This window comes from Leuciscus leuciscus (assembly GCF_965113295.1).
Source record: "Leuciscus leuciscus genome assembly, chromosome: 23".
NCBI classification, from domain to species: Eukaryota; Metazoa; Chordata; class Actinopteri; order Cypriniformes; family Leuciscidae; genus Leuciscus; species Leuciscus leuciscus.
The window spans coordinates 24,768,540-24,790,576 of record NC_138747.1 but is presented as its reverse complement, the minus strand read 5'-3'; the positions used below and the strand labels follow the sequence as shown (position 1 = coordinate 24,790,576).

Genomic DNA, 22,037 nt, shown 5'->3' with positions numbered 1-22,037 from the left:
TTATCCAAAGCGACTTCTCATTTTACATACGTTCCAATACATTATCGTGAAATGAGTGTTTAAATTCATTGATCATGTGAGAATAATATTTCATCTTGTGTATCCACCTTATTTTTCAACACAGAAGAAATTTCAGGAGAATGTGCAAGAGTTCTGATTCATTGGCTGCTACTAAGAATAACCCAGTGCAGTAAAAGGTAAAACTATTTGCGCTACAAACCAGTGTGTTTATGTTTAGGATACTAAATTAAAATAATACTATAACAAATACCAATGTGCAACATCAAGCAGCATAACGCCTGCTGTTTTTGTACAGGTAAAATAACTGGAAGTGGAAGCCTTGCATATTCAAGTGAAAATCGTTCTCAACTACTTTTACGTTAAAAATAAGGTAAATATGACAGGGTCCAAAATAAATGTTCAACTTTAATACAGAAGATTTTAAATAATCTACACAGATTTAAGGTCACCCTGTGGTGAATAATAAAAAAAAAAGTTGTTTATATGTCTATGTAGTGTTTTTAATGTGCTTTAAGACAAACCATGTGCAAATTCATAAGTCAACACCATTGCTGACTATTTTCTCTTTAAAACTGCGATGATCTAAAGACAGTCTCAAAAACGCGGTTTGAAATCGCTGATGTTTCTAACGTCACAAACTACCTTGTAACCAATCACGTCAACGTGCCGGCGGGCTTTAGCATATCATTAACAGCGAACTAGTAGGGGAGTCTCGAGAGAACCCAAGTTATCCTGGTATATTTTTCTGTTGATATGAAAAATCTGGTAGATTTAGCAATATGGCGGGTATACATGATGTATATTACGATGTTATGATGAACTATGCCTTTCTCCACAGACGTTCTGAGTTGTTCAAAGTGTTTCTGATGATTGCTAAGTCAGCTTCCTGACTCTGAGATGGCGAATGGGAACATGGTTTGTGTAACATTAGCAACACATTATTAGCTGTTTGACAACTTAGTCAAGCAAAAGGCTAATCATATTAATTACCGTTATGTGTCTGATGTTGTAGAGAGTGATAGGCTACTATTGAGCAGCGTTTACCTCAGTAAGTTGGCCGAGTGAATCTCCCATGCCGAGTTCACACTGAATGATTTTAGGCCCGATTTTTGCTCGCCGACAGGTTTTGTGAGATGGCTGATAAATGCCCGAAATCATAGGCAAATCGGTTCTCGTTCACGTGAGTGACAATCACGCTGTGTGAATTATCAAAGACGCGATTTGAGAGATGAGTCGCCGACTCCCGTGAGATATTTGGCATGCTAAATATCTGGACCTGTCGGTGATTCACATCCTGCTGTGTGAATGTGTTATGACTGAAAACTACATCAATGAGAGAGCAATACAGGGCAGCGAGATGTTCGGGGAGGAGTTATAGACCAGAATATCAGTATTTATATTTACAATTATATCAAACAGAAACAAAGCACAAACATTTGCTTGACCAGCAGCACATTGCAAAATTATTTATTTACCCCCAACTCTCTTTGCAGAACACACAATCTTTGCTCCCAGCGTCTCCCCAACCATTTCCTCCTCCATAATCTCTTTTTTCTCTCCTTTTTGCTGCAAATCAGCGCACAGACAATTTGGATAACAATCTTCTTGCAGGTTATCATCTTTAATAACAATTTCAGTCTCACACACGTGTGATCTTGCGTTATTTCCTTATCACTTCTTGAGTGTGTTTGGTTGTGGAACGTAGTTTTCGGACCAGACAGAAGTTGTTGGCGAACTTTCTTTTGTAAAGTCATGCAGTGTGAAACCCCCTGTTGCCGATCCATTGTGCAGTGTGAACACAGCAGCAGCTGGCGTGAATAGGTGGAGGCGGGGCTAATTAGCATATTCATAGATCCGCATATACTACATTTGCATACTAGTATACATAAGTATATATAAATTTGGTACTAGTATATATTGAATAAGTTCTAGTATATAATTAATAAGTGCTAGTATCTAATTAATAGGTACTAGTATCTAATGAATAACTACTAGTATCTAATATGTACTAGTCACAATTGGTATACATAGTCAGAACTGAATAGTTGATATCTGAATGACAGATCCCCATAGAAGTCAATGAAATTTTTATTTTATTTGTTACTAGTAACAAAAGACTAGTTTCTAGTCACTATTGAAATAAATACTAGTATCTAATGAATAAGTAGTAGCTAATGAATAAGTACTAGTACTTAATGGAAAAGATACTAGTATCTAAAAGATAAGTACTATAGCATGAAAATAGAGACAAGTAGGTTTTAAGGATTAAATGTTAAAATGGCTTGCCATACTGTAGAGTAAAAAAAAAATCTTACTTTTAAGATTTGGAATAAATACTCGTTTCTAATAAATAGGTACTTGTATAATAATAATAATTAGTTACATTTATATAGCGCTTTTTCTGAGACCTCAAAGCGCTTTACATAGAAGGGGGGAATCTCCTCGACCACCACCAATGTGCAGCATCCACTTGGATGATGCGACGGCAGCCATATTGCGCCAGAACGCTCACCACACACCAGCTTACTGGTGGAGAGGAGACAGTGATGAAGCCAATCAGTATATGGGGATGATTAGGAGACCATGATGGACAGAGGCCAAGGGGCAAATTTGGCCAGGATGCCGGGGTTACACCCCTACTCTTTTTCGAAGGACATCCTGGGATTTTTAATGACCACAGAGAGTCAGGACCTCGGTTTAACGTCTCATCCGAAGGACGGTGCTCTTTTGGCAGTATAGTGTCCCCGTCACTACACTGGGGTGTTAGGACCCACACAGACCACAGGGTGAGCGCCCCCCTGCTGGCCTCACTAACACCTCTTCCAGCAGCAACCTGGCTTTTCCCAGGAGGTCTCCCATCCAGGTACTAACCAGGCTCAGCCCTGCTTAGCTTCAGTGGGTGACCGGTCTTGGGCTACAGGGTGATATGGCTGCTGATCTAGTATCTATTGAATAAGTACTAGTATAGAATTAATAAGTACTAGTATCTATTTAATAGGTACTAGTATCTAATGAATAAGTGTCTCTATTGAACAAGTAGTATCTAGTAAAAGGTACTAAATAAGTACTAGTACCTAATGATATGAATAACTACTTGAGATTTGCAGTATCAAATTATCAAACTATCAAAAAAAAAGCAAATTTGTGACATAACTGTACTATTTTTCAATTGCATGAGATAAATCTGCATACTTTTCCCCACATTTTTTTCTGTGCTCATGAGATAAAAATGTGTTAAATACAGCGACTATATTAGAGTAGACGAAAACATGATGACAAAAAATGATTTAACAAGCAAGCACAAATTAGGGGCGTTGCAATTCTGTGGATATGCTCTAAGCTTCCTGAAGCCACAAATGTTCTGCAGGACGACAAGAAAACCTCATGATGTCAAAGTGAATGACAGCCTGTAACCTTGACAAAGAGGGAAAGTCAAAGCCCTAAAATGCTTAAGAGCTATGCTATAAGACACTATAGACGAGGTGTATAGCCGGATTAAATCAGCTGTCTCTCCCAGACGAGTCTTGATTCAACATGTTTAGGTCATTATTTATCGGATACAATCTATACAGAAAGCGATGGCTGTTTATTACAGTTCCCATAGAAACTAATTTAGCCTGATGACTGATCTCTGGGGAGTGGCGTTAAACCATTTCAGTAGACACAGGCCATTGTGAGGATTGTCCATTCATAAGTGCTTTTAAAGTCATGGGATGGTTGTGGTACTGGGAGTGCTGTGTGTGCAGGAACATCACTGACCTGTTCATGGATATCAGAGTTGAAAGCACAATGTGAATCGCACACAGCAGAATCCATAGATGTTTGAATTTTTTTACCTCTTTAGGTAAAATTAAATTTTGTTTAATTCAATTAAGTCTACCAAGTTTCTGAATGAAAGGAACAGTCCATCCCTTAATACAAATTCTGCCATTGTTTACTCACAGTCTTGTGTTGCGTAAAACCCATCTAATTTTCTTAGGGTGGCTGTCAGGCTCTATAGAGACTTGACGATATTCCAAATCTTCGGAAGCCACATGATAGCTTTGTGTTGAGGCGCAGATGGAAATGTACACCTGTTAAGACGTGTTTCAGCAGTTTTGACATCAGCGATGGTCACGGATCACTGACATCAAACCTGGCGTGCCATCTGAATGTACATGCAAGCGTGTGAGTTTTTCAGGAAATAACCATTTAAATTTAAGCCTGTGTCTTACAAGAGGACTAGGAATGTATAATAAAAGAGATATGGATTTTTTATGTAAAGTAAATCTCACTTTGAATCAAAGCACAACTTTTGTGTGGTCTACTCAAGAAGCCAAAGTTTGGCTGGTTAGCATTAGCAGTTAGCCCTTGCGCATCTAAGAAAAAAAGGTTCAGTGGGGTTTCAAATCATAGGGTTTTTGACAAAATTTTAAAGAACCCTTTATGCCGATACAAGGTTCTATACAAGGAGAAATGTCTGAAATGATTGCATAATACGTTCATGTTTAACAGATTATTTCCATTTTTTCGACTGATAAAGTATGTTTATGAGCTGTTTAATTCATACATTTTTATTAAAAATAACAATGAATTAAAACAAAATTAATCAATAAAATCTAAATCCATAAAATAACTTCAAAATGAAATGCCTGTCAGAAACTTTTATGGTAAAAATCATGTTTGCAACCAACATTTAAATCTATGGAGCCCCACATATAACTATATATATTGTCAATGGATTAAGAGCTTGTTCACTTGTTTTAGTTTTTAGTTAAATCATGGCATGTGTTTAGAATTCGTTCCCATGACTTATTAATTTGTTCCGTAATTTTAGTAAATCGTGGTTTAAATAAAAATACAATCAAAACAAGGGAACTAATTATTAAAATGTAGCCACGATTTAGTGAAACGAGGGAACAAATTATTATATAGTGCGCCTGATTGAATTAAAATGAGGGAACGGATTAGTAAAACGTTCTGACATATTAAGTCGTGGGAACAAATTCTTAATCCTTAAACCATATTTTTCCCCGAATGTCATTTGCGGGGTTCTGTACCAATCAGCATATTAGAAGTGCTTCTCGAGGATCATGTGACACTGAAGACTGGATATTCACAATATTGAATAGTTCTTTGAAATATTAGTATTACGTTCCCTTTTCAAGAAGCACTTTGAACTTTTATGATCTTAAGCACAAGGCTTGTATGTCAAATTAAATTGTAAAACGGTCAACCCTGTTACCTTTCTAAACAAACACCCAAAATATTTTAAAATGTATTTATTTAGTTGGAGACGCACATATTTCTTTTACTGGTAGAACGTTTAAAATTGGACCAAAATTGACTTTAAAAATCTCTAAAACAAACAAGCCAAGGCATTCGTATTGACCCTATTGACTTCTATGGGTCTGCGACACCAAATACATCTCACACTGTGTTTGGGTTTCTAGGAAATGTAGTGATTCGAAAAACAAAACATGCAAGAGGCCAAACTTTTGTTCTGTTCTTTGAAAAGCAAAAACCATAAAATAGCCACTGTAGCTGGAGGCCTGAGCAGAACTGAGAGATTTTGCATTCCAACACTCTTAATCACCGCCGTCAGTTTATCATCCGTTATTAAGATGAAGAGACGGACCTCCCTTTCTCTAATGGGAGGTCAGATTGAGCGCTGGCCAGAGGACAGGGAGCAGGTGAGGCAATGAAGAGGGTCGCAGTGGTGTAAACACTACAGTAAACCATGAGAGCGGCTTCACAGCTGTGCAAGCGCTAACATCTGTGCTCAGAAAAACGGAACACTAGTTGGAGGAGCCATGAGTGCGAATCGCCTTCTTATGATATAACCGTTACCATCAGAATGTTTGGAAGATGTGTGTACAGGAGAATCACTGGGCCTGTAATGCAGACTTCTGTCCAGCATTAGCTGGAAACACAACAAAAGTTGTCGGATCACTGCGTCAACAAAACATCCATTTACTTAATTTTATGTCTTTAATTAAAAAGGGTGAGAAAATTCTATATAACAAGGAAAAGAGCGTGTTTTACAATTTCCAGTTAATTAGCCCTCATTTTCATTTACTTTACAACCGCAATGTTCCGCTTAAAGTGTCATTTGTTGGTGGGAGGTTATTTTCCTGCCTATTTAAATGTCTCCATAAATGTTCACTGAGCTCAGTGGTCACATTGTTCTTGGTTTAGTTAAAACAAAAATCATTGTAAAATAAAATACTTTAGCAAATATTATCTCTGTGTGAAATGATGGTGTGTTTCTGAGCGTCATGTCATGATGACAAAAAAAGAGCATAACATAAGATTGTATGAATAAAATATCACACACACAAAGAGACACATAGAACATATGAAAGCCTCCAACACTTTTAGAAATTAAGGTTCCAAAAGAAGAATGGTTCCACAGAGAACCTTTCAGAGATCACTTCTTAAAATAATCTCTATTTCTTCATGAGGAGAACATTTTAATACTCTAAAAAACCTTCTTTTTCCCCACTATGAAGAACATTTTGTGCAGTGGAATGTTTCCATGGATGTTAAACATTCTTCATGGAACCATATAAATGTTAATAAAGAACCTTTATTTTTAAGAGTGAAGTAAAAACTAAAAAGGTATTTTTTATTATATTACAATAAGAAATAAAGTCACATTATGAGATATAAAGTCGCAACAATAAGAAATAAAGCCAAAAATTCTGAAAAATAAAATCACGTTGTGTGATATAAAGTTGCAATTATAGCATGTTTTTCATGTTTAAAATGTCATGTTTTAATTCATGAAAAGTGAAATGTATATATATTTTCATTTTAATTGAAACTTTAATATGATCAAATATTCAATAATAATATTGATCTGCCTGCATTGACACCATTATAGGAGAACTGAACTGAGCTGGACGATGACATCCCGGTTTTCTCCAGAGCGGCTATATATATAAATGAACTAAATTAATAACTTTTTTACAACAAAAATGAAACATCACTGAACTTACTTAAGCTGGACTGTGACGCTATTTTCTTCTGGAAACAAACTTTGTTGCATTATTTTCCTGTTATCTCTGTAAAGCTGCTTTGAAACAATCTGTAGGCCTATTGTAAAAAGCGCTATAAATAAATGTGGCTTGACTTGACATATATATAATATGCATATAACATAAACATATCCAAAACAAATAAGTGGGACATGATATACCACTTGGTGCTTTATCATACAAAACCATGAGAACTTTCTAGGGAAATCCTGATTATATCTAAAGATGTTCTTTAGCTGTTTTTCTTCAACAGACATGAGGCGTCTTCAGAGATAAAGTCAGATTGATAGTGATATTGTGTTGCACAAAGGGTCAAATGGTCTGTGTTAGTCCTATTGTGAACAGCATGAAACAGATGTTTTTGCTATCATTGTGGAATCGCTTTTTCACATGAGAATATGATGACAGATTTATAATTACCTTAACGCAAGCCGTTTTATTAAGACATTTCTTCAGACCGAATGAATCTTTTAAACCATTTTTGGACACCAATGTAGCGAGGATAAAGAATAATTCAAATCGAACATCTGTTCTGCTTTCTGCTTTTTTTGTACCATATTCCTGCTCCTGTTAATTGACAAATATTCTGAGATTTATACTTTGTTTCTCAATTCACAGTAATATTTACATACACAGAAAAGCTCCTCTTGGCATTTTCAAAGTAAACACAAGTTCATGCTGCCAAGCAGCCAAAAGAGAGTCCAATTATATCAAACTGGCCTAGAAAACCATCCTACAGATTGAATAGGTGAGTTCCCTGCATTGAATATCTAAATAAGCATTTTGCTCGCTTAAATGAATTTGCAGAAAGGTTAAAGTACAGAGAGCGTGACTCTCCAGGGATTACAAACTGATATGAGGGGTTTTGGAGAAGAAGCTTTCTGGACTCACTATCTGCAAAATGTCCCATGTTTTTGGTCAGGAAAAGAACCCGTAATCTCACCCGTGGGGACTTATGCCTCATCATTTTCTGCAGACGTTGCATCCCAGATGTTTGTGTGTGAGGATATGTGTGTTCAGGAGGGTGGGGATTGCGAGTGGTCAAATTTGAGAAGTTTGGTTTCAGTGTATTGGATTCCCTCCACTCAGCACACAGTAAATTATTCAGCTGTGGGACTGGCTTGGTTTAGATTTTTATTAGCTAAAGACCAACTTCATATATTTCTCACTCTGAGTTTATCTCACACTAAACAAACTCATCTTTTATACTGAGATGAGGATGATTTTGGATCTTTAGACAGATAGTGTAATTAAAAGCATAATAAATCAATGGTAGCATAACACTAAAACCCAAAACTAAGTAAAACAAGACAACACAGGCTGTACTAAATCCACAAATGCACAAGTATGCTAATGTTTACTACAGTTTGAAAACTCTGGGCACGAATGGCTGAAATTCCATTAAACAGAATCACTGGGTTTCTAACCAAGGTTGTTTTAAAGTCAACAGCACAATCTAAATTTAAAGAATGGTCATTTCTTAACCGAGCTTTCTTTTCTTATCTTAGCTTGCTCACTGTGCTGCAAAACATTCAATCATTCAAAACACCTCAGTGATTGTCAGAATTAAATCTTACAATGAATATGGGTCAATGGCAGAACAGTGTTCATGATTCTGAAAAGAATAAATAAATGAATATCAGTTTAAATGTGCCACATTTTTAGAAACCAAATATTTTTATTTATGTTGGTTTCATATGGTTCTGAAAAAAGAACAAAAAGCATATAAACATACTGTATACATTTTTTTTTTTTTTGCCTTACACCTTGAATACGGTCATGCTGTGTGGCTGTAATGAGCGCACGATGATAAAGGATTAAAAACACACAGTCTTTTAATAGTAATTCCAAGAGGATACAAGCAGGAGAACAGAATAACACAACCACATTTAACTTAAATGACATTAGCCGCGTTTCCACTGACGGGCCAGTGTGAGCCAGGGCTTTAAACGGGCCGTGCCGGGCTAATAGCCTCGGGCTAATAGCACCGGGCCTGCGTTTCCACTGTCGGGCCAGAAGCTCCACAGCGCTTCACTAAAACACGCCCGTAACACGCCTCTCTGGAACAATGTCACACTTACCCATTCACCAACAAATGGAAGTTTTATCAGAAAACTAATCAGAAATCACTGGAAACAGCGTTGAAAACAAACATGATAAAAGCGGCCGTTTGCTGCCATTTTTGTTGTTTACTTGAATATTTAAAACCCAAGCATCGATGTTTTACCACAGGTTTACAATAAAAAGTGATACATTGATCATAATGAATTCATTTATGTCAAAATTGCACATTAGTCACTCAGAAATAAATTACCGTTAGGTCTATTTCACAAAAAAAAGAGGACACACTTACTTCTTCAGTCGCGTCTGTTACTGTTTATCTGGTAGTTACAGGACATATTTACATCACATTTAGAAAGAATGATAATTTCTACAAATATATGCCACCAAAAATACGACCTGAGGAGCTTTAGCACTCTCTCGACTCCCATACAGATATTTTCAGTCAGAGAAACAGAGGAAGCTCCCGAAAAAAAAGTTGCTTTATTTTATGATAGTCCGGTATAAAGAGACGAGACGTAGGCTACTGACAGATAAAATAAAAACATGACTGTGATAGCCTTTATGATTGGTCTGATTTCTTCAAGCGTTCACTATGTTTTTTTACTATGCGTATCTTCAAGCGTTTACTATGTTTACTATGGTAATGGTTAGCGTGCATAGTCTTTTGCATCACAAACACAAGGCATTCAAACATGAACGCGAGTAAAATTATTTTAAAAGTCTTTAATGCTGACAGAATCATCCGGCGCTGCCGTCTCCCGACTCAGGTGAACTCCGCCTCTGTTCGTAACCACTCCTCTAGCCCGAGCTGGCCCGCTCTGGCCCAAGGCATTCGACACCTTGGCCCCGAGTAAGCCCCGATCAAGCCCCGGAAGTGACAGTGGAAACGCGACTGGCCCTGGCACGCACTAGCACGGCCCGGCCCTGGCCCGACAGTGGAAACGCGGCTATTGAACAATGAACAGAGGAAACTTCTGGTTTAAATACACAGACACAGAATATTCAACAGAACTAAGAACAGGTGAGGAACAGATGAGATGTCGGCGGGAGAAGCCAGGGCGGTGATGACGATGGGAGGAGCTAGGGAGGAGACGAGAGCAGGAACAGCCAGGTCGAGAGCCAGAGCATAGCTGAAGAACCGGAAGTCCGTGGCGCAGGCAGAACGGCGACTAACCAAGGAGCTGGAGGTACGAGGAAGCCCGGTCGAGCCGTAAGGATGGCAATCCCAGTTGGAGCTGAGGAACTGCTGGTCGTTGAGCCGAGGTGGAGCCGCCTGGTCAGTGAGCTGAGGTGGAGTGATGGGCTCTGCGGCTGGAGGCAGAGCCAGGGGATCCTCTAGCCAAGGCGGAACCAAAGACCGGAAGACCCGAAGCAGATCCACGCAGCAAAGTGGAGTCATGAGAGGGGGAGCTGAAGGACTTAAGGGAGGCAGCGGAGTTGGGGCTGAAGGACTGGCTGTCTTTGGTAGAGGAGGTGGGAGAGGAAGGCTGGGTGCGACCATTGGAGACGCATGAGACTTGGAGCTGTGCGGTCCCTGCGGGGACGGGAGACCATGGGGATTTTCCTTTACCAAATCCTCATTACATTTCCGAGGGGCCATATGCAGCTCTGCCTCAGCGGCGGGAGTGTGGGCGGGGCTCAATTCCATTCCCTCGAAATCCACAAACACATTCACTGGGACGGATGATGTTGGCTCTGGGTCCGGAGTGGGGAAGGTGATGTCCTTCTCAGCGGGGCAGATGGTGAAGGGAGATCCGTTGTTCCCCAGCACCCACTCCACAACGTGGTGAAATTCCCCCTAGGTCCATCGCCGGGTAGGAGTGCCTTGGATTGCTTGTTGAGACTGGTGTAATAGAAGACGCAAAGCGAGTGATCTGGGTAGTGGGTGAGGCACGCCAGATCAAAAAAGGTCCTTGGTGTTGTCCTCGAGGTTACGCTGCTCCTGCTCTAAGCAAAGCAATCGGCCTTCTGGTAAGTCCATTTTTAAAAACTTTTCTTAGGTTCCGTGTTCTGTCATGCTGTGTGGCTGTAATGAGCGCTCAATGATGAAGGATTACAAACAAACAGTCTTTTAATAATAATTCCAAGTGGATACAAGCAGGAAAACAGAATAACACAACCACATTTAAATAAGATCACTTGGAACAATGAACAGAGGAAACTAAGGGTTTAAATAGACAGACAGAATAATCAACTAAGAACAGGTGAGGAACTATGGAAACTAATAATGACCAGGAACACAGGCAAGACAGGGAAAATGAAACCAAAACACAATGAAACTAAACAAACTTAGACATAACCCTGACAAATATATGTGAGTGTACACATATTCATTTTATTTTTCAAAAACAACTGAAAAAATGTTTTCAATTAAGAAAAAAAATAAAATGTTTTCCCAATTAACTTGAATTATCAACTCATAAATATATACTTGTTGTAAAGTTGCACCACATGACATTTTACAACCTGAATTAAATATGAACTCAGCATGGACTAAAGACATGTAAACAAATAAAAAACAGGACATGATGTCACAAGATGCGTTGCAGCATAACTGTTTTTTCTCGTCATAGTCGAGATGTTGCCTATAACAGTTCTGTATAGGCATCAGAAACGCGTCTCCTTTGCAGCAGATCTTAGTTTGTGTGTGTCAGTGTGTGTGACGGAGGAATTCCTGTCGCTGTTTTAACTCCTTTACACATTTAATAAGCTCTTCACAAGTTGTCAGCTCCATCACATTTAGTTCAGAACACAGTATTGTTTTGGATGTTCGACAAGTTCTGTGTTCGGTGTTTAAAATGACAGTGTGAATGCTTAGCGTGAACCAGGACTAAATGTATAATTTTCTTTTATGGTCCTGACGAAAAGAACCAAGAGAACTGAACTACAACTGTGAACACCCTTAAACTCTATGGGCAGCTTGCTGTTAATTACCACAATTTAACATATTTTTTTAGTTACTAAGTTTGTAAAAACAAACAAAATGTTACAGTAATGCAATTACAATGGAAGTCTAAGCAGCAAGTTATTCTGTCCCAAATAAAAAACATTCATATACAAGACTTCAAAATTGTAGTTATAAGCAGTGGTGGAAATGGCTGATATTCCCTGGAGCGACCCTAGTTAGGAACATACCGTATTTTATGTTTTTAAAACATAAATTCAGAAAAGCCCACTATATTTATTTATGAAATTTCCAAAGCTATCTCACGAGTCACGACCAATTCGTACGAATTCGTACGCGTGAGTAAAAGGTGGCTAATTCATCTAATTTGTCTAAACCCCAGTGATGGGTAGGTTTAGGGGCGGCGTCAGGGTTCGTCATTCATACGAATTCATATTATTTGGGCAACTCGTAAAATATGTACGATTTAGCAAAGATCGTACGAATTCGTACAAGTGAGGTCGAATGAATTCGTATGAATTAGTCACCTCTTAAAATTCGTAGGAATTGCTGTGAAATGGGGTTGCAAATTTCCATAGCGTTTAGAGGTTATTATGTGGATTACAGAAGGAAATCCTCTACATTTTGTACTGGAACTCCATCCCCCCTTGAAATTCACTACCTGGACTCCCCAAGTCAGAACAAATGAAAACGATTAGTTCATGGTTTCAGTAAATGTACACTCTGGACATCATTTCATTGGGCATCTAGTTCATAATGTCCATTAGGTTAAGTAGATAGAGGACGTCAATAGCGCTGTCCATCACACACCCACTCTAAACCATCACCAGCAGATATAAGCAGCTATAAATCTTCATTATTTATCAACACAGATTTCATTAATGTCACATCTTGGACTTTGGAGAACCTGCCGAATAAAAGTCCCACAGTCACTTTCATAATAACTAAGGATGTGCTGTCCTACAGGCCCTTGAGTGGCTTATCAAACTGCCAGCTATAATGGAGAGAGGCTTTTAACATGCTCTGATATCAGAAACATTTCTAAAAGATCACATCCATTAAAGCCGGCTGCATATATCTCAGGTCAGAGTTGAAGAGATTGTCAGCTGGTTTATGAAGAAAACAGCTCCACGAGAGCCACTCTCTCCCTTCTGATCTGTACATTTATCACAGAGTAGTTTGTTGCATCAGGAACTGCAGAATCGGACTCTTGACACAGAAGAATGATGCCCCTGACGCACAAGAGCTGTGGGTCGATGCTAACTGTTTTTGGGCTTCCGCTGAGACTGAAGCGTTTCTACATTTAAAACGCTGAGCGAGCTGCTCTCTGAAATCTCCTAATGCAGTGAACACACCAGGATATGGATACTATCTTTAGAAATAGTTTTTTCTTTAATCTACCAAACCAAGTTGCATTTTGATTTGAAATTCAGCACTTCTGACAAAGATGAACCTGTATTCCAACTTATGCGTTCCATCGTAAGGAAATCGAGCCAGCGAGTTAATCAATAAAAGCAGAGTGGCAAAAGAAAGTTCATGTCAGCTTCTTTTTCCAGCAAACTCATTAGAAAGAAAGAGGCCACAAGAAACTGCAGAACTGATACTTCATATTATAATCCTCTGCTTGTTTTAGAGGTAAACTGATCATTACTGTGCTGATAACTGATTTTTTCTTGTTTAAATCTTACAAAATACTCCTATAACTTTAGTGGGACAAGGGATCAGGGTTTGCCTGGTCAGCACAAGAATTTTCCAACTGGGGTCCAGGAACCCTCATTGAAGCCCGCAAAGGGATGCTTATGGAAAATTTGAGCAATTTTTACCAAATGTTAGGTAACACTTTATTTGGAAACACTCTACAATACGGGTGCAGTGCACTAATAAGTAAGGGATAATTTACATCCAGCCGGTTGTTATCCTCCGCTTCGCGTCAGGGTCCTCATCTCCCTGTCGGGGGTTTATTCTGAGATAACAACCGGCTGGATGTACATTATCCAGCTTATTACACGGCTACTTGCCACGTAAGTAAATAATTAGTCACAAAATATTGATCTGAGTTGAAATATTTTATTAGCTCTTTAAACAGCTTATAAAGCTTTCGCGGAGAGTGCAGTTGCTAGCGCGGCAAGTTCAAACTAGATGGACATTTAAGAGATACGGTATACAGTCATACCACTTATTACACAGAATTTCACCACATACATCATTATGGGGATAAGAGATATTGATCTGAAATGAAACTGTTTTAAAATTGTACCTGTTTGTATCTTATGATCCAACAGTGTACAAAACAATAGTCACAAAATGGCAGCAGCTGCGTTTGTGTGAAACAAGAGAGAGCGAGGCCACGATACTGGGTGGCATAATTAAATAACTGTACACAAAATATTGATTCGATTGAGTTTTTATATTTTATTAGCTCATCAAAAGCAAAACTTTTATGCAGAAAAAAACGTTCCTAGCAAGCGTACAGCGCTGCTGACTTCAGTAACCCGGATGAACCTGTGTTATCTGTTTTCAGCGGTTGTTATCCAGGAATAACACACCACTGGATGGCACGATTGACCAATCAGAATCAAGTGTCATGTATTAAGTCCTTAACAGTATCTAGTATTAACTAATAGTGTAAATTAATGTGTTGATTACCACAATGGGTCAAAGCTGTGGAATTCAACTTCCAGTTGTCTGCTTTAATTAATCATTAGCTAATGATTTGCAAAGATATCATTATATCATGACTTTACTTGTTGAGGCACATGACGATTAACTCATTATTTATTAATATGTAATTTTGGTTTTTTCATGCACACTAAGCATGGATTTCAATTTCAAGCCGTCTACAACCGGGATTCCACTGTATGGCACATCCAGTGTCTTCTTGTTCACGGCACAGGAACATGTCTGGCTGAAGCTTGAGGTCTAGGATTCAAAAGTACCCATTATGATCAGTGATGCTGTCTACACTGTGTGTGGCGTGATGCAATACAACACATTCCCCAAAGTAAACTTATATAACATAATGATATCTTTGCAAATCATTAGCTAATGATTAATTAAAGCCAACCGGAAGTTGAATTCCACAGCTTTGACTAATTAACACATTCATTTGCAGTATTAGATAATACTATGTTGTTAAGGAATAATACATGATGACACATTTAATTAATAGCAATTCATATATTACATTAATCAGATAGACTCTTTATTAGTTTCTGATGCAGTTATCATTAATGAATGGTTTAGTTCTCAATGAACCATACATTAACTCATGATTATCTGTGCATTAATGATTATTAGTGCACCCGTATTGTAGTGTCATCAAAACTTTATTTTGATGGTCCCCTTTAGACATTCTGTTAATTATAAGTAATGTTGCACTTACATGTCAACTAACTCTCATTATAGTATTAGTACACTGTTTTTTAATAACTGAGGCCCAGGAACCCTCGGCTGAGGCCCGCAAGGAGATGCTAGGGCTATTGGAAAATGTAAGAAAAATCCCACAAATTAAAAAAAACAACAAAAAAACAAACATTTTATTGTGAAAATCCCCCAACAGTCTGTATACAACATACTGTACTGACTATAAGTAACTTTGCAAGTAAATGTCAACTTATTCTGCTAACCCCTAACAGTCTACTAATACTCTAATGAGACCATCAAAACAGTTACTAGTTAAATTTATAAAACTAGTTATTATTCACTCGGGGCACTACTCTTTTTAAAGGAGCGTTCCTCATTTGTTTTAGCTTCGAAAGAATATAAATGGTAATTACTTTATCACACTTATTATTTTTCCTCAAACTGGTCTTTATTCAAAGCTGCCTTTATATTTAAAGTCCCCATGAAATCTATGTTTTTTGGCTTTTACAATGAATATGTTATATGATCTAAAGCACACGGCGCACGTTCACTTAGGACATGTCCGAATCCACTTTTGTTAGTTAAACAACGGGGAAAAGGGTCTGCGCACACGGCACATGGTCTAAAAGGGTTGTCCCTATTCTCTTAATGAGTAATGGGTGTGTTTTGGGATTTACGTGCGTTAAACCAATCAGAGTCTCATCTCCCATTCCCTTTAAATGCCAGTTAAGCTCGTGCTATGGCAGATTCGCTATTTACATGATGGAATTTGATAGTGGAAAGACTGAACGCGTCTCCAGAGCACAAACGGAATTGTTCATGTGCAAGGTGTGCAAGCAGACCATTTACGGGACAAGCCAGATTCCACCATATCTTTATGAACACAATAATAATCTTTTACATTGTAATCCTTTTATTTAAAATATTTGGCATGTTTGTGTGCTGCTGTGCGTCCCTGTGTGTTTAATAAGCAGAGTGTACGCACGGCACAGACCAGCACGCCCATGGGCGCACAAATGGGCGCAAATGCATTTGCTATTTAAACAACGTGGCGCAGGGCGTGAAAATGATAACTGTGTCGGACTGAAACTAGCAAAAAACACTTGCATCGCGCTTGGCGCTGCATTGCGCCGGGTGTAAGATAGGGCCCTTACAGTCTCAATCTCAATATGAGCAATGATTTTGATGGCATCACTCAGCACTTCAGCTTCTCATCAGATTTTCTGTCCAATCAAATGCTCTCTATAATCTGAATCTCCGCCCCCTACATTAGACGCTGAAGCTGCAGCTAAAATCGGTCACTTGTTCACACATTTACTATTAGTTCATTCTATAGGGCATAGAGAACGATTCAGAGAGTGTAAATATACTTTCCATTGGGGCGAATGAAGTCTGGTTTTGGTAAGATTTGAAAACTTGAGATAAAAAAGAAAAAAAAAGAAGAAGCATAATCTCACCCCTAAACATAAACATTACTGGGGCATAAGCAGATTCTACGAACACGAATGAATGAAATAATATGAATTCATACGTATTTGCAACTCGCTAAAATGTAAAGTAGTTATGAACTACAATGAGAGTGTGTTGAAAAGGTGTTGCTCACAAGGGATCATCATCTTTGGGGATCATCATCATCATCATCTTTGGGGATCATCATCATCATCATACTTTTTTTATGTAAATTAACATAAAAAAATCTAAACCCCCTACTGGTAGATGCTGTAGCTACACCATCTAGCTTCAAAAGCATCTTGGGAGAAAGTATTTTAATGTAAAACATTAAGCACTTCACCTTTAAAATCCGGATTTCTCTTCTACTCTTGCAATCCACTTCAATGAATTCTGTAAGGCACTGCCAGTGCTGTTGGAGCTGTAATCCGTTAAATAAAAAAATTGGAACTCAATAGTTTCCAGCTCATTATTACAGTCACATGATGCCACCATGAGCCAAATTTCACATTTCAACCATAATTAATCCCACGAGTGGAGACATTAACAGAGGGAGGCTGGTTTGACAGGCTTCTCAACATTTTCTTTTGTGTTTTTTCTTTAATTTTATGCTTTCATTTATTGTCACCATATTTCAGAATAGGAAATTACTAACGCCCAAATTTAAAATTCAGGAATTGTGTTAAGTGTTTCCAAATGGGCATTATTATTGGATGAAATATACAAAAACCTGTACAGGGTAGCTTATCTTTACAGAAGAAGTTGTTTTGCAACTTCAATATCATGATCAAATTATTAGCAGATTGAGAAGGTCCAGATGAGGACGTGTCTGCTAATTACACCGTTTGGCTTTTAGCCTCATGGATATAATTGACACTTTTTTTGTTTCTGTGGTTGTCAACAGAGTAAATGCCAAAGCAAACACATCAATCTCCCAGATTCTTGTGTTTTCCCTGCTTGTTCCAGCTGCCGAGACCAAATAAACTGCAAACAGCTGTTTCTCACATATCATTAATGATTTAAAAGCCTCCCAGTAACCGCTGTGCTAATCACCTGTAAATACGGTCCAGTGAACTCAACGGGTCTCTAATAAAACTGCAACACCTTGGCGCAGTCTTCATTCTGGTGATAATAGAGCTGTGCTGGTTTTAACACACACATACATGAGGAGACTCTCAGGCACTACTGTTTGATTTCCAGCTCTGAGTTTGCCACACACACACACCTCTACATTGTGCCAGACAAGACCACCCCAGATACCAGTAATTACATATTCTCCCTGAATAGAACAAATGGAAACTGCTCAAACAAATCTATATGAGGAGGCCCAGACCCCTAATATCAACTCAACTGCTTTAACTAATTAAACTTGGGGGCCCAGTATTAAGCTTTACAGGAATATACTTTTTAAATTAATTCCAAAATACGAATATATTTTGGCATTTGAAATGGTGAATGATTCATGTAATCATAATCATTTGACGTGAGTCATTTGAATTACCGTATATTGGGCTTATTTTCCCTCCAAAAATAGAACAGTGGTTTAACACCGCCATCTTGTGGCTGCAATAAGAACTCACCACAACGTTCGTCATGTGCTATACTTGTGCATTCAACAAACATATTGCACTATATATAGCACTAAAGCTTCCAATACCCTTCAGTACATCAAGAATATACTTTGATAATTGCTAAAGCATTTTAATTGTTTGCGATGTAGCTACCATATTTATCTAGTGTAGCTTACTGAATATGTTGTAGCCTTAGCTGTCACAATGGAACTTAACATTAAAAAGCTTGTAATAGGGTTTTCAGTTAAATTAAATCATTCAAAACAATTTCGAAACAGAACAATACTTAAACCAGCAAGCAAATGTATAAAATGTCATTAAAATATCAAATCACTGTCTTGGCCAACAAATAGGCTCATTTGTCATTATTTATTGTCGATAAACTGGCTTTACAGCAGCTCTAGAATAAAGTTATTGTCCAGCTAAAGTTAGTTTTGATCGATTCACTTCCGTTGTAAAGAACATTAGTATTAACTTACCGCACAACAACAGAGCCTGGTGGCTCGAGAACGCAAACCTTGAAATAGGTTCCAAGGTGCAAGCGTTGAATAATTATGAATAATAATAATCATCATCATCTCCGCGCAACCATTGCAAATAACAAGCAGTTCAAAACTATTTTATAAATAAAACTATTTACACTTGTATTTTAACTTCAAATGATGCGTTACGTTTGTGCTTGAAAATGACTCTTACTACCATTCATTGGGCTTGCTATTTTCCTTTTTAGGTTTATTTTAAGCAGAAAGTAGCCTGTGTGTATTCTGCAAATGTGTTGCTAGTGTGTTTAGTTTTTGTTCAGTAACTGTTTACTTTGTGACTTTTGGGGACGTTTATTGTGCAAAACAATAAACGTCCCCAATACAGCTCTGTTATAAAGCACATACAGACAGTATTACTTTCACATAAATAGTTAGTATGTTACTACCTTGAAAGCGATAAGGATGTTTGTTTTGATTGAGGATAGCGGCGCTCTGCTCTCGTAGAGTCAGTGTAACTCGCAGCGCCACCTGTTGGTGAGCATAATCACTACACGATTGATCCTATAGTTGGTCTGGCTTTTTTGCTATGTATTAATGTTTCATGTGGCTACTTTGAAACATAAATGGCCGATTTTCACAGACAAGACTTAAGACTAGTCTGATACTAAAATGCATGTTTGAGCTTTTTTAACTGAAATCAACTAGGACATTTCTTAAAATATGTCAGTGTCATTGTTTTGTCTGAAGATGCACACCAGTAAAGGCATGTTTGTAAAAAACTACTTAAATGTTCTAATTGAACTAAAGCCTAATCCTGGCTTTATCTAAGACCTGTCTGTGAAACCAGGCCTAAGACACATTGTAATAAATGCAGTCAAAGCAGAAAATACTCTTTGTGTCAAACACATTAGGAGTACATCCAGAGATTTTAATCTTAATACATTTATGAGAGCAATATACAATATGAACACATCAAATACTAGGAGACATATCAGGTCACAGCTTTGGGGGTCCTGTTATTCTCCAGCCTTCAGTTTTTCCAACCTTGGTGAGCATAGCCACAGTTCCCAGACCAAAACACGCTGCCGTACCTGTGACAGCACTGTGTGCTAAACATTAAAAACACCAGCAAAACCTTGTTAGATTCTTCCGTCACAAAAAGGAAATATTAAAAAAGCATGTGAATACTGTGCTTACTCCGTGCCCCGAGGAAAATGCCCGAAGCACATCCACCAATGAAATAGTTAGTTGGGTCTTCAGGTGCATCTCTGGCCTGTGCACTTAGACAAGTGGCCATTCCAAAGATGGCACCCATGGCGGCTGAAAGGGTAGCAAACAGGAAATTAATTATTACAGCAAGTGTGTGTGTGTCATCTGATACACCCAGTCTAAACTAAAAACATTCTATTAATGTATCTACTGTTCTGACAGAGTACAAGTACAATTTTATTAATAAAAAGTTCACAAGAACAGCATTTATTCAACACAGAAATCTTTTCTAACAACATATCTTTACTATCACTTTTTATCAATTTAACACATTATTGCTGAATAAAAGTATTAATTTCTTTATAAAAAAATGTGCTGACCCCAAACTTTTTGAACAGTAGTGTATATTGTTACAAAATACTTATATTTTAAATAAATGCTGTTCTTTAAAAAAAAAAAATTATTCATCAAAGAATCCTGGAAAAAGAAAAATGAAGCAGCACAACTGTTTCCAACATTGATAATAAATTAGAATGATTTCTGAAGGATCACGTGACACTGAAGACTGGAGTAATGGCTACATGTGTGATATATATGTTACAGTATATTCAAATAGAAAACCAATATTTGAAATTTTAATAATATTTCACAATATTACTGTTTTTCTGTATTTTTTATTAAATAAATGCAGGCTTGATGAAGATAAGAGACTTATTTAAAAACATTAAAAATAGTAATGTTTCCAAACTTTTGACCGGTACTGTATAAATATATCTGCATTTAAGTAATGAGAATGGGGAGGTAGGTAGGTAACTGCTATGAACCACTACACTCATTTGAATAATTTCGATATAATTCAAGGAAATGTGTCTGTTGTTAACACTTCTGCTCAGCACACAGGGTGCATGAATCGGAGCACAGCTTATGTGTGTCTTACCCATGGTGGCAGTGGCTGATGTTGCTCTGGTCAAAGCCTCGACAGCTGTTTCAGGCTGATAAGCCACAATGTGGTATGCAGAACCCACCAGCCCTGCAGAACAACAACAGTTTAAAGGACATTAGGTTTTGTGTTATAAAGCAGGCCATAGTGACCATCTCGATTATCCACTTTACTAGTCATTTTGAGAGCCATACATTGCCATAAAAATAAATAAAAAATAAAATAAAAAACTTTTATATGAAACAAATAAATAACTGTCAGAAAAATATGAATATGAGAAAATAGTGCGCTTGTATTCACTACTGGACTAACGAGTGTACATGCTAACAGCTTAGCCTTTATGGCGCATTATCAGTGCACAGGTTTAAAACTACGCTCAAAGGGTCCTTTAGAAACCCTGCAGAGCAGACGTCCATCAGACTAACCCATGGCTGTGGCTACTTTCGTGGTGATCCATGTTTTGGAAACGCAGTCTTTGCCCTCTTCTAGATCCCAGTAGCCCATTTCTGTCTCTGCATCAAGGACACACTGAGATATCGCGAGAGTTTCTTCTTGACCTCTTCTTCTACCGCTGTTATGATGTAGTCTAGTTCAAGAAGTGTTTCTTTGCCTCCCCCTGTCGGCGTGAAGTGGAACTGCAACACCTTGCTGGTTTATTTATTTACTTGACAGAAAGCATGTTATGCATAAAAACCACAGACGGGCGACGGCACCTGAGAGCAACCTTACTGGCTTTATTTTGTGATTCAGTTGTAACAACTTATAAAACAAACAGGAAAAAATCAGCTATACCTGAAAAATGTATTTGTCACCCTCCAAAAACAACTAAAATATAAACTATAATCTACATAAACATAGTTCTCTTACGAGAGGTTCTCTCGTATTGCGTAAGTTAGCTTACGCTACAGGTAAAGTCATCTTTTCTCGAGATATGAAGCCAAAAAATTATCCTTAATTTTTTATTCATTGTCAACGCAGTGCAGCAGCTAGCAGACCTAGAGCAGGCTAACTAGC

General features: G+C 37.9%; 1 protein-coding gene across 1 annotated transcript; it reads right to left on the bottom strand.

The window, feature by feature from the left end:
* Positions 1-19,781: 19,781 nt before the first annotated feature.
* Positions 19,782-21,603, bottom strand: ndufa11 (NADH:ubiquinone oxidoreductase subunit A11). The gene is made up of 4 exons (XM_082155410.1): positions 21,449-21,603; positions 21,021-21,113; positions 20,072-20,194; positions 19,782-19,983 (listed from the first exon to the last, which is right to left on the bottom strand). The coding sequence occupies exons 1-4, from the start codon at positions 21,525-21,527 to the stop codon at positions 19,871-19,873; spliced, it is 408 nt and encodes a 135-aa protein (XP_082011536.1). The 5' UTR covers positions 21,528-21,603; the 3' UTR covers positions 19,782-19,870.
* Positions 21,604-22,037: the final 434 nt, after the last annotated feature.

Excerpts from the sequence above, each read along its gene's own strand:
- ndufa11 (XM_082155410.1), bottom strand. The coding sequence starts at position 21,527 with ATGGGCTACTGGGATCTAGAAGAGGGCAAAGACTGCGTTTCCAAAACA. Across the intron at positions 20,195-21,020 it reads ATCAGCCACTGCCACCATGG|CCGCCATGGGTGCCATCTTT; the intron begins GTAAGACACACA and ends CTACCCTTTCAG. Across the intron at positions 19,984-20,071 it reads CATTTTCCTCGGGGCACGGA|CACACAGTGCTGTCACAGGT; the intron begins GTAAGCACAGTA and ends TTTAATGTTTAG.